A 13,404-nucleotide genomic window follows, 5' to 3' on the forward strand; every position below is an offset into this window, starting at 1 on the left:
TTTTGAGGAGAAGGAGCATTGCCACCACATTTAAAGTTGGCTGGTTTAAAGTTCCTAAGCTTTTGGGAAATTCAAACCAGCTGAGGTACCTACAATGTTGCTTTGGTTAGATGACAGTAGAGGTGGAAATGCTGGAATCGTTAAGAGACTGTGATCTGGATACTGTAAGGAACTGTCTGTGAGAAACTCTCCAGAACTGTCAAAGTAGATTTGCATCTAGGTAACTATAAACTAATACGGAGTTTATAACTTCAAACATAAAGGTGTCATCCATAATGCTTCTATCCTGAACTTTAGTGGATATCAGAGGAAATAACTTACAGAAGCTTCAGAAGTAAAACCTAACTTGCCAACAGCATCAACTTGTAAAATATACTTGATACATAGAATGTTTCAGATTATTTATGTCCCCTTCACTGAAGAGAGTCTTGGATGCCTTTCTTTATTCCCATCTTAAGGATTTCACTTGTAAAGTGTTTCTTCAGAAAACACTTTACAAAAGCATTCAGGTAGGATGAAATTTATTTTGATGATGGAAAGGCCTGTTGGAGAAGCAGGTAACGTACATTTTGGTGTAAGTATTGAACACATTTTAAAATAGACTTGTAGTCAGCATTAATTAGTGCAAATCTTTGCATGGAGGCTGACCTAATGAGAAATGGGTGTAAATTTGACAACTTTCATTCATAGCAAATCCTGTCCAGCTGATGCCTCCTTTCTACAAGGAACATGAAGATGTTTCCCTTGGAAACGTGGTATCTGCCATTCTGTTAAAACAGATGTGCCCTATAGACACTGGCTGATTTTGAGCATGTTCCTAAGCTGTCAGAATGACATTTCATACTGTGAGTACTTTTTATTTCTGGAAGAGCCTTTTTAGTTCCCAAATCATCTGTCTGCTATTTGTACTGCATGAGATAAAGTAAAGAAATAGTACTCATCTGAAGCAATGCTGGTGCAACTGTTAGGAATGGATCCGTTTAGCGATGTGTTGTCATTTGAATTTTTGTAGCAAAAGAGATACAAAAATTGTAAAACTTAACAAAATTCTCAGAAAAGTAATCAAGCAAAATAGATTTCAAATAAACATGCTATTTGAAGGCCTACTTAAGGAAATTGGGTAACCAGGTGACTGGCGTACTGTGTGCAGCAACATGACTAGAATTCTGGCAAGAAATCTTAAGTTTGTATAAAATTAAATGCAATGGAAACATTAGCAGGCCTTTAACTCAGCCTTATTTATGAAGTGATGGACAAAATTAAGGCTTGCATTGTAACCCTAACTTAACTAAATAGTATTTAGAGCAAAAACAAGTTTGATCAGTTTTCATTTGCCAATATGTATGAATGGGGAGCTATGTAAGCACAGTATCAGAAATCTCCTGAAATTCCAGTCAGCTGTCAATTGCATTTTTTTTCCCCACCACTAACCTCCCACCACCATTTCTCATGCTAGGTAGAATAAAGTAAATAATACCTGCAGACTGAAACTAACCTCTTCAATATTTTGGGTCCCTTTTCAAAGTCTCTTCTCAAATTTCACAATCCTAATGTGCAGTTTAGGGTGGTAAATATCATAAAATGAACTATGTAAGTTTTAGTTCAGGTAGCTAATTATGAAAGCCATTTTGTTTGTACCTAATCCAGGATAATTTAAGTTACCTGCAACAGAATGCAACTGGAAAGAGGTTTTTCAGCTGTTTTGCTGAAGGCCTTGTTACACTAAATTGAAATTGCTAGACTATTTAAAGAAATAATTCTTGTGTGACACAATGCTATTAAGAATTACTTTTTCATCATCATAATTACAATACATATTTTGTATAATTTCAGCTGCTGATGCACGTAATAAAATGAATGGCTGCCATTTGTGTAGAGCAGTGTTTGAACCAAAATGTGATGAAAACATTGAATTGGAACATACTAATCTTGTCAATTACTGACTAATGAAATTAAAGATTCAGTGTTCATGTTTATGAGCTGGTGTTCTTTTTGAGGGATGAGCATCACTACAATTTCATTGTTCATTAGTCCTTACTATCAACTGTGCATTAAGACAAGAAGCCACATTTAACATTTGGCTCCAAAGACTTTCACTCAAAAGCCCATATGGGTTACCAATTCTACTAAATGTCACCTTGTGCAGTTTTTGATTGGCACTTCTTGGCAGGGAGGAGAGATGCATCTGTCTCTGGCTGGTTAATTGTGTTTCTTGTCTTATCTTGACACTGGGTCTTTGACTCTTAAGTGGTTCGATGCAAAGCAAATTACTGTGCTATAGTCATATTTCTCATTTGGTAAGCACCAACTTTGATGAATGCAGCTCATAAATCAAAATGACTAACACTAAACTGAATGATGAAAGCTGCTTTTTAGACAGCTAATGCAGATGAAGAATTCAACACTGGTGCTGTGCTGTGCAAAGATGTATATGCCAAACCCAAAGGGAATCTTAAAGCAATTTTGTGGCAACTATTCTTTAGAAATCTGTACATTTAAGCATCTGTGTCTGCTAAGTAATAAAGGATATTGAGTTAATTATTTTTAGTATAACAGTTTTGCAATTCAGTTATGATTCAGCAGAACACTTTTAATGAATGCAAAAATTCAATTTGCTTTTGACCTGGTCATTTGATTAGTTGGTGAATTGAGAAACTATGATGAGATTATTTTTAAAAAGTTCTCAATTACTAACCTAATCTCTTAGCAAATGGATACTTTAGTATGGCAAATTGTTGTCTTAGTAACCCATCATTATTCTAAAGTTAAAATTGCTATTTTTTTTTACCAGGTTGTTATTGATGCCTTATCTTTTTAATCCATTATGTCATAGTTGGATCATTCTTTTGTGAATAAGGAAGCACTATGAATTTAGATATAAAATTGATATTATGATCAAGGTTAAACCTGAAAAGATTTGTCTTATTCTTCATGTATTAATAGCTGATGATTTAGTTTGAGATTTTTAGTTTAAATTGTTGGCTACTCACTATTCAGGAAAGCTAGTTCCCTGGATCAGCCAGCCTTATTTTTAGCTTACAAACAATGCACTTCCAATTAATGCATTAAAATATTAATGCTACATTAAGCAACAAACAAAATACTGGAGGAACTCAATAGGTCAGGCAGCATCTGTGGAGGGAAATGGACAGTCGACATTTTGGGACGAGATTCTTCATCTGGACATTCCCTCTTAAGTTGGCCCATTTCCCTCCACGGATGCTGCCTGACCGGCTGAGTTCCTCCCGCATCTTGCTCCAGATTCCAGCAATGATAATAGCTTTGTCACTGAAAAATAAACACCCAACTATTGCATATAAGGCAATTCTTTAAAATAAATATAAAATGCAGTTACCAACTTTGATTCTTTTGTTCATTTTAATTTTGACTTTTATTAATTTCATAGGATGTAGGTGTCACAGATATATTGCTGTTCCCTGATTGTATTCAAGAAGGGGATGATGAGCTACCACCATAAATCAATACAGCCCAATATGTACTTCTAATGCCCTTTTTTTAAAAGTGTATGGGGGAAAAATTTTGAAAAACCTTTTTGCATTAATCTTGGTAGAACGGCACATCCAATCTTGACTCAGTTTAAAACTTAGCTAATCATATGTATTGTACTCTTCCATTTGTACTTCATCTTTCAGTGTGTTTGCTTCTAAACCTGACTTCTATACAATAAAATCATCAGCATATTTGAAGTAATATTCTATATAATAACCATCAAGGTGAGGCCTCTTGGAATTCACTTCCCTGATCCCTTTTTTTTGTAAAGAATTTTTAATACCAGTGTCCTGAATTGGGCATGGGTCCCTTTTACTCAATGTTTTTGCTGGCATTGTAAAAGCAAGACTTAGGACACAGGAATAACTTCAATAAGAAATGGACGGACAGCTTATGGCCTCTCAGACCCTTTCTGTCTTGAGCAATACACACAAAATGCTGGACGAACTTAGCAGGTCAGGCAGCATCTATGGAGGGAAACAGTCAATATTTCCAATTGAGACCCTTCAGCAGGACTGAAAAGGAAGAGGGCAGAATCCAGAATAAACAGGCAGGGGGAGGAGCACAAGCTGGCAGGTGATAGGTGAGTCCAGGTGAGAGGGGAAAAGGGGGGTGGGGGGTGAAAGGGAATGATGCAAGAAGCTGAGAGGTGGAAGAGATGTTGACTGTTTAATTCCTTCCATGGACTCTTCCACTTATCATCTCTCAGCTTCTTGCATCATTCCCTTTCGTCCCCATCTTCCCCTCTCACCTGGACTCGCCTATCACCTGCCAGCATGTGCTCTTCCCCCTATCTTTTTATTCTGGCTTCTGCCCTCTTCCTTTCCTGTCCCGATGAAGGGTGTCAACCTGAAATGTTGACTGTTTATTTCCCTTTATAGATGCTGCCTGACCTGCTGAGTTCTTCCAGCATTTTGTGTGTATTGTTCCAGATTCCAGCATCTGCAGAATCTCTTGTCTTTCTGTCTTGAGTACATAATGCAAGGTATACTTTAGGGAATCCTTTGATTTAAGTAGTTTTTTTTTTGTGTAGGGTAATCATTTGCTTGGAATATGCATTTGGGTTTTCAGTTTATAAAAATCTGATCTCAATGGATAAAGCAACAGGAATTCACATGGTGAACAGTCACATTTGATAAAGCATCTTTTATTTGTAATAAATGCTCCAACGTGTTTTATGTTGGAATGTGGGGCTGATTTTCTCTTTAACGGCTATTGGCTGACGGGTTTGAAAACCAACTGAAGATTGTTTATTACTGTAACAAAACACATTTCCCTTCTCGTTATGCTGATGTGTCAAAAATTACTGAAGATCTAGCTTTCTGCCATTGCGCACAATTGCTGTGGCAGAAATTGATGAAAGGAAAATAGTTCTTGGCTTCCATATTGGAGCTCCCTCTGGAATGAAATGTTCTTGGGATTATCACAAAAATGCATTTTCTTTGTTACAATCTATGGGTAGATTGTTCTGCTTGCAGAACGTGATCATCGGAGAGGGAATTGTGATTTTTGGGCTAGGACTTGGTGCAATATTCCTTTGTTTTTTGTTTGGACATGTTATGAAACTAACCCTGGTGCCTTTAATGCAGCCGTGTAAGCTTGTAGCATCTTTATAATGAAGATTGAGACTGTTCAGCTGCTTCCACACATCTCATTACTCACATTTTTCTACCCACATTCCCAACAATATGTTGCTTACAACACCAAGAATTTTCCCAACAGCTGTGCTGCTTTTCTCCCAGCTTTAACCCCTTTCTGCATAGGATGTTGCTAACCAAATCTGTGCTGCTTTAAATCTCCATCTGAATCCATCCAATCAGTTTTCCATTCCAAACCATCACAAATGTCATGAAGGACATTCTCCGGGAATTAGAACATGGAGTATTAATCTTCCTCGACTTCTTTTGAACCTCAGATGCAGGAGAATACCTGCAATCCCTTTGCTCAGTCTTCCTTAATTGCTTCATTGTTGCAGTGCAGCTTGTCCATCACCTATGTCCTTTCTCCCAACACTTAAAATTTTGTTCTCATCTGTATGTTTAAATCATTATTCCTTGTTGCTAACATCTGCTGATTCTTCAGTGCAGACTCCCCCAATCACCATCCTGGAACTTCAGATTTACTTTCAATCAGTTTCTTGTAAACCAAACTCCTTTTCTTGTTGTCTTCAGTTGATTACTCCTCATAATCTGGAAGTCCTTCTCCATACTCCATCTCAATTTGTCCTCATGGAGCTCTTCTTAAAGCCTATAATTTTAAGCAAGTCTTTTGCCACCCATCTTAGTATTCTCCTCATTGCTTTAGTGCCCAATGTTTGACTATGCTTTGAGACTATTTTCTTTGTTGAAAAGGCTGTGTTGAAGGGATTGGGAATAATTCAAAAGCTTTGTAAACAAACATCCCAGAAATATTTTGTTTGAGTTAGTCTAGAAATTGGTATTGAACTAAAACATCCTTGCATGTTGCACTGGAACCAGATTGGAGTCTCCCTTAAATTGGTCAAAGTTGTGCTAAAAACACAAGTGCTTAGTTTGTGATAGCATCAGACTGAATATGGAGTGGCAGCTGGCACTTTGCAGCATGGCATTCAGAAGGACCTTCCTCCTTGGATGCACACAACATGCAGTGTGGCTGCTATTGAAGGGAGAGAGTCCACAGGGAAGAAAGAGTTCCCAAAACTACAGGAATGAGCAACAAATCTCTCATCCATAAATTAGGCCCCGTGTTTCAGAGGGCCTAGGAAACCCACCTGAGTCACGTAGGAAGTGGCTCGGGTTACCTTCTCCAGGAGTAAAAGTCTCTGCACAGTATAGAGCAAAGTTGCTAGAAAGTTTTCGTGGCCTCAATATATGGCATAATGAGCTTGGAACACTGAAAATATTGCTCCCTCATACACTTATTCAAGGACAGATGGTTACTCTCACCAACCTGTTACTCGAGTCATAATTCCCACACACCCTACCCTCTCTTCCACCACTCCTCCCCTTGTCCCCACTATTGATGTTTTACCCATTCCACCCTTGCTCTGTGATTAAACTTTCAAATACAGGAAAATGAAAAGGTCATTCAATTTCCTTCATTTAGGCTGAACTAGTGAGGAGTTAAAAGGAGGCCATCCAGATGGAAGGGGGGAACCTGTCAAGCTCAGAACCATGAGGCTAGAGGAGCCAATCTTCTTTGGGCATCACCAAGGCACAAATCACCTCTTGAGCAGAAGGTGTATGCAATCTGCCAGGTATGCTCAACAATGATATTTCATTGTGATTTAGTATACCCCCTTTTATATTGATCAGCGATATACAGCTTCATTACTACATATGCTGCTATATCACCTTGAAGATGTTTTTCCTGCATGTTATAAATGCTACTCTCTTCAGTTTTGTCTTTACGTGGTATAAAGAAAGATGTTCTGATAAGGGTAAACAGGACATCAGGACAGTGAGCAGCAGCAGGATGATGGAATGGAAGAGGAGGATTGTGGTTGATAAAGAGCACAACCCTCACTACCAATTCCATAGCTGCCTTAGGTTGGGTTAGAGAGATGCATGTTACAGGGAGAGACTGCAGGAACTAGTGGGCTACAGTTTGGCATGAGATACAAGGAATCTGGTGTGAGGGTTTGTCTTTTTGGTGGGGATAGGGGAAGGGTGGTGTTCATGCATCTCTTTTTTCCCCAGAGGGCTCAAATAAGGATGTTTTAATGATAAGGCTGATATAGGTCCACTGAGAGATTTTTACGTAATGTTGAGACTACAGTGCAGGAGGTGATTAAAAAGAATTGAGGAGTCCATCTCCTATGTTCATGTTCTTGTGGGAGATGATGCATAACGAGGAGACTTCTACGCTGAAGGTGACAAGCAAGGGCTTAAGAACAGTTCTGTCCACACAGTGCCAACTGGTTCAGGTTTCAGCTGCAGTGGGGGCACTAACGGTGCCTTTCTGCTTTCGTACAGTCTTGCCCTGATCCAAAAAGTGGTCTGATTTGTGCCATGCAGGGCAGCTTGACAGTGAGATGCCATTCATGAGTAGATTGCTATTCTCAAAAATGGGGCTGCTACCCTTGAGCAATTCTCTTACCTTCAAGAGTAAAGTTGCTTCCAAACAGGTAGCCATGTTCTCTGCAAATGAGTAGATCACTCTCCCACTCAAACAGTTTAACACAATACAGGAATTCATCTTTTGCAAGAGTAGAGGTGTGTCTTCCCATTTCCTCCTGCCCACCCCACCACCACCATTCATGCAGTTCTTTGTCATGGATAAAATCCTTCTGGGTGCAGACAGAAGGGAAGATCAACACACCCATGATTTGGAGTTGGCTGGAGGTTAAACTGATAGCTGGTCATTACACCATGGTCTACCCACTTGATTGACTGGTCACCTCGTCTGCAGGTTCTTTACAATAATGGTTCCACCCTCTCAAGGTCAGTAATTTATCTGCCACCAAGAACTCTTGGGCAGTATGTTCATCCATGCCCAACAGCCAGCCATCTCTAACAGCAATCTGAAGCCAGTCCATCTAAGATCTTCACATTGGGAAAAGTATATTTTGTGAGGAGTTCAGAGTGCATGATATTTCCTGATGAATGACAACACACTTAAAAATCTTGTAGAAAGCATAATGTATAAATGAATTAGTATTTGCTTTAAATGTCATAAGCGGTGTAGGTGAACTTGCAAAACAGCACAATTGAATACAGTGTATTGTCTGGGCTCCCTTGGTTGCTGCTGCTCTTGTGACAGTGATAACATGGAATGTGGAGAGGACCACTTGGTTTACGTGAGGACTGTGATAGAACTTCAATGTCGGGGGGATGACTGGTTTAAAGATGATACAAAAATTGCTGTGATTGACAGAGGAAGAAAGCATTCAACATCAGGAGGGTATAGATGGTCTGATCAGATGGGCGAAAGTGGCAAATGGAATTTAATCCAGAAAAGTCATGCATCTGGGGAGACGCAAGGGAATGGAATATACTTTAAATGTGAGGATATTGAGAAGTATAGAAGAACGTGGGGACTTTGGTGTGTGTCCACGGATACAGGGCAAGTAAATAAAATGATTAAAAATGAATACATTATTATTTGAGGCATAGAATACAAGAGCAGGGATATTATTCCAGAATGGTATATTATGCTTGCAAGAGTATTCTGTGTTGTGTATAGTTGTGATCACCAAAGAAGTGACTGTGCTGGAAAGGGTGCAGAGAAGAATTGCAAGTATGTTGATGGGACTCTTTATTTCAAATAAAAAAGTTACTTCCTCTGGATCAGAGGAGGCTGAGGAGAGAATTGAGTTGTTTAAAATTGAGGCCTGGATTGAATAAATGGGAGGGATCTATTTCCCTCGGCAAAGGGGTCAAAAAGAAGTGTGGAAATACCTCTGCAGGTGCTGTCTACTGCATAATCTGACCAGAAGTTTGTTTTCTGGTCCTCTGGGTTCAGATCTCTCCTTGAATGCCAGCTGTTTTTGGCTAGATTACACATCATACTACAGTAAAGTCTTCACACTTGTTGGACGTGTACTGCAGTGCTCCCTAGACTGATGCTGACAACAGCATCTCATTTTCAGGAGGCCAGTGGCATCCTCCTACTTACATTGCTGTAATTACATGGCTCTATTAGAATGCTTGGAGTATGAAAGTAGATGGTAGTTCCCCAAGATTTGCCCCTTGAGGTGGTATGGAAGTGTGAACTCTAAAGGAGCTGTGGGAGTTGCATTCACCTTGACATCCAACAGAAGAGTAGTCTGGGCACATGCATGGCTGTTGTTCATCACCCAGAATGTCAGAGATCTAAGTTGTCACCGCCTTAGAAAGTCAGAACCTGCAAGCACACTGCTCATCAGAAAGGTCCAGGTGTGATCTGATATCTCTAAATACAACGTGTATTGGGCCTTTGCAGAAGGGCATTTCTATGCCTCCTTCCCTGTGGTCCCCAACCCTTCCTGAGTTGCTTGCAACACCTATACTGAAACTTCTGAGGCACTCATTAAGTCAGCTGCTGAGTGTTTTAAAAAAGCTCCCTGCTAGTTTAAAGACAAGCTGTGGACTTCAGAAAGTGTTTGAGTAGACAGTTTGAAGTTGTTTTGAGGTGTCTTGATTTAAATTGAGCACATAGACTCTAGGACATTACAGCACAGTACAGGCCCTTCAGCCCACAATGTTGTGCTGACCTTTTAACCTACTGTAAGATCAATCCGACCACTCCCTCCCACGTACCCCTCCATTTTTCTGCATAGTGCTCCTAGGTTATCCTATAACTGCTTCATGATGGTTATTTTCTGGACTTTGAGCTACAGTTTATGTTGGAAGGGGATGAAATGTGCATTGCATTATGATTAACCTCATTAAGTGTGTACTTGACTCTAGGAAATACTAGGTGGATCACAACTGGGAAAAGTACCTGGTCCAATCTGCTGATTAGTGCAATTTCATTCAGAAATAAGTGCTAATGCAATATGGACAAAACTTATTTTTGGAGCATAGTTCCTTTTCTACAAAAAAAAGACAATGGATCCAATATCTAGGCTTTTTTTGTCAACACTTGGGAGGACTGATTGTCTACTCCTTATACTTTCCAAAATACACTGCAGTGTTCTTGTCCCCCAAGAGCATCTTCAATTTGCATTGTCCAGCATACATATTTATGTTTCACAGTGACAACTTGTGCAGAGCAAGATCTTATTCTGTGAAATAAAATACATTTTGTTGCTCCAAATGTGCAGTACACTTCCCCTAAATGTTAGTCATGTGTATTATAATAATTTCAAACACTCCTACATTTTATAAATTGAATGTTAGAATTTTGGTTGACAACCTATTAATCTGCTTATGCAGTTATTACATTATATAGCCAGAATAAATAGGACATGGAGCTGATTTGATGGAGCAGTATGTTATACTGAAATGCAGTACTTATTCCATTAAATTAAAATGACATTTCCATTAAGTATCTCAAACCTATTACTCTGTAATTAAATGAACAGCAGCCATTGATTTTTTTTTTCAGCTTCCTTTTCTCGTTCATATTGTTGGTGCTTGGGGAGCAGAACCGCTCATCTTCCAATGTGATTAACATTAGGTTTGAGAATTCTAGGGCGTGCTGGTTTCGAATTGTATCTTGTACTTTTGTTGATCAATTTACGTCAAACTGTTTTGTGTGCTGCCTCTGTTTTAAAATGACTTCAGCTTAAAAAGAAGTGACATCCCTGATGGAGTCTGGTATTGAAGTGAAATGCATTAAAAGGCACTTAGATTAACTTTTGTGATTTCCTTCACATTAATGATGTATATGGGGGCTTGTGATTCCTCTGTGCATCAAAAAAATTGGCATAAGGGTATTAAATTGTAACATGGCAGATTTGATTAACAAGGCCTGAGAACAAGAGGAAAATGTTTTTAAAAGCTATGACACTACTGAAACCATTCCTCAGTAAGGTAGAGTAATGCCTTCAGAAACCAAGGGGGGAAAGTCAAGAAATCTGTCATTTAGATGTACACATTTACTGCATTTTTATGATTATGCAACTTCATGGCATTTCATAATCCTACACACAAAATTTTATAACATGCACTCAGTCCATTTTATAGATTTTTAGTTGCATTATAGTTTATGGCTATATGTTTTCATTGCATTTTGATAGGAGAATAGAAAAAGAAATTACAGATGTAGTATTTCTCACCACATCAGTGTCTTGAATTAGGGGAACATGGTATCAGAATAGGGAAACAATTTGTCCTCAGACTTGGCTGAAGTTTCATAAAATTGATACTGCCCTTCAATTTAATGTTGTTAAACAATTTCTTGTTTTAAAATGAAGAGAATATTTAGCCTGCCACCACTCAGTAGGCCTTTTATAAATTTAATTTTATTTTATACATTTTATAAATTTTGTTTTTTATAAATCTAAAAATTCAGGAGGAAGGTTTGCTGTTTAGGCGGACTTTCCCTGTTTCTATCTGCTGATTTTTCGGTTGGCTTTTTATTAATAAAATGGTGTTGGGGGAAAAACTTCCCTAGAAATTATCTGCAGTAAGCAGGCAACTAATAAAACAGTTGGAGTAATATAATTGTTACTGTAGATGTACTAAAAATTATGCATAAGCTCATTTCTGGCGCTGAAACCAAGTAGAAAGTTAGTTTCCTCATCATTGTGCTCCATGCATTTATCCCACTCATTGCTGTAAAATCTTAACAAGCATGGTTTGCAACTGTGAGAAATGCAAGTCTTTTCTGCCTAATACATTTAGCAAGTTAATTGTTAAATTTGCCATAATGGTTAATGCAATTACATAGATGGGTGTGTTTCAATCTAGATGTAGCATTTGTGTGAGGTTTTGAAACTAAAATGATGCATGTTCCAGGGGTTTTATTAAAAAATACATTGATCATGACTACTTGTATTTAATTATTATAACAGTTGTATATTGCTTGCCTCAGAGCTGGAAGAATTTGTAGATACAAATTCATTATCTATTCAAGAGTAAATAGTCTCGTATATTTTATTTGCAATGAACTTTTAACAATAGGTAAAGTTACAGATTATTTAAGTAAATCAGCTGGCACCAACTCTTACACTGATATGAACAGCTTCTCTATTTCTCAATGCTATTATTATTTACACATGACATAGTAGAAGCATTTATACATTGCTGGATTAACAGATTGAACTATCAAACTGGTATAAAAAAAATCTGTTGGGGCTAGTTAGACTTTACTGCAGTTAGAGTTGCTAGAATCTTCCAGCTCTGCTTTTTCTGTGTTACATTTGCCTTCTCTCCATTTCCCATAATGTTGACATTGTAGTGGTATGACAATGTATTGCATGTTTATAATGCCCCAAAATTCATTTTCATCAATAGTTTATATAATTACATTAGATGTATTTAAAAATATGCATAAGCTCATTGTGGCATTGAAACAAAATAAAGTTACTTTCGTAGTCAAGGAATACATTGTTTATTATTATCTATTCTAGTTGTTAATTCCTTACATATCTATTAGCACAAATTATGTTCCAGTAACAGTTGTGAAACTAAATACTGTGCCAAAGGAGAAATATAAAAAGGCAAACCTTTAGTGTAGAATTTTTTTTTGTATAGTATTTAAGTGTGCTTAATATTAAATGCTGAGGTACTTTATAAAGTTGGTAGTATCTAATTAAATTTGTACATTAAACCAGTGGGCTGACCAACTGTTAGTCATGTAACATCTGAACAAAATCAGTCAGAAGTTCTTGGTCTTTGACAAAGTAGCATTGCCTGAAGAAATTCCTGTTCTTCACGCATACTCATTCAGCCTAGCACTTATATTCACGTGCATACAGAAATACTGCACGTTATCTTTGCTGTTAAAAGTCAGATCGTAAACTAGTGATTTTTGTCTTTCTGATCTATATTTGGTCAATAGGGGGACAAAAATCATAATTCAACACATCTAACTGCTTTTGTTATTTTTACATCCCAAACTGTATAGGGTTTAAGTTTTTGATGACCATGACAACAATTGTCCCTAGTGATGAAATATTTCACATTTACATTTGTTCAATCTGTCAGACATGTAACAAAGAAAAATGAGGACATTATGTAAATTGAGGATATTTCATCTTGAAGACACCAAAGCACTTTTATATGTATATAACTGTACTTTGCCTTAAGATTTTTCTTGATGTCTTTTTCCAGGGTAAGGTAGCCCAAACAGCATGCATGTCGGCCTGTAAGCACCTATCCACATCTATGATGCAAATGCTTCTGGATGCTGATGTGAAGCAGATAAGCATGGGAGCCATTCAGCAGTTCAATCTGGACGTGATTCAGTGTGAATGTAAGTAGAACTTATCTGATGTACTTTAAGTGAACAAGTAATTTTAACTTTAAAAATCCAATTCCAACAAAT

At 37.8% G+C, this 13,404-nt stretch overlaps 1 protein-coding gene across 3 annotated transcripts in view; it reads left to right on the forward strand.

The window, feature by feature from the left end:
• Nucleotides 1-13,404, forward strand: part of LOC127576757 (exocyst complex component 6-like) — a 140,324-nt gene that overhangs the window by 72,462 nt on the left and 54,458 nt on the right. For all 3 annotated transcript variants that reach the window (XM_052027474.1, XM_052027473.1, XM_052027475.1), the window contains one exon: nucleotides 13,191-13,332. In XM_052027474.1, the coding sequence (XP_051883434.1) occupies nucleotides 13,191-13,332 (142 nt within the window). The remainder of the gene's footprint in view (nucleotides 1-13,190; nucleotides 13,333-13,404) is intronic.

This window comes from Pristis pectinata, chromosome 12 (assembly GCF_009764475.1).
Source record: "Pristis pectinata isolate sPriPec2 chromosome 12, sPriPec2.1.pri, whole genome shotgun sequence".
Classification (NCBI taxonomy): Eukaryota; Metazoa; Chordata; class Chondrichthyes; order Rhinopristiformes; family Pristidae; genus Pristis; species Pristis pectinata.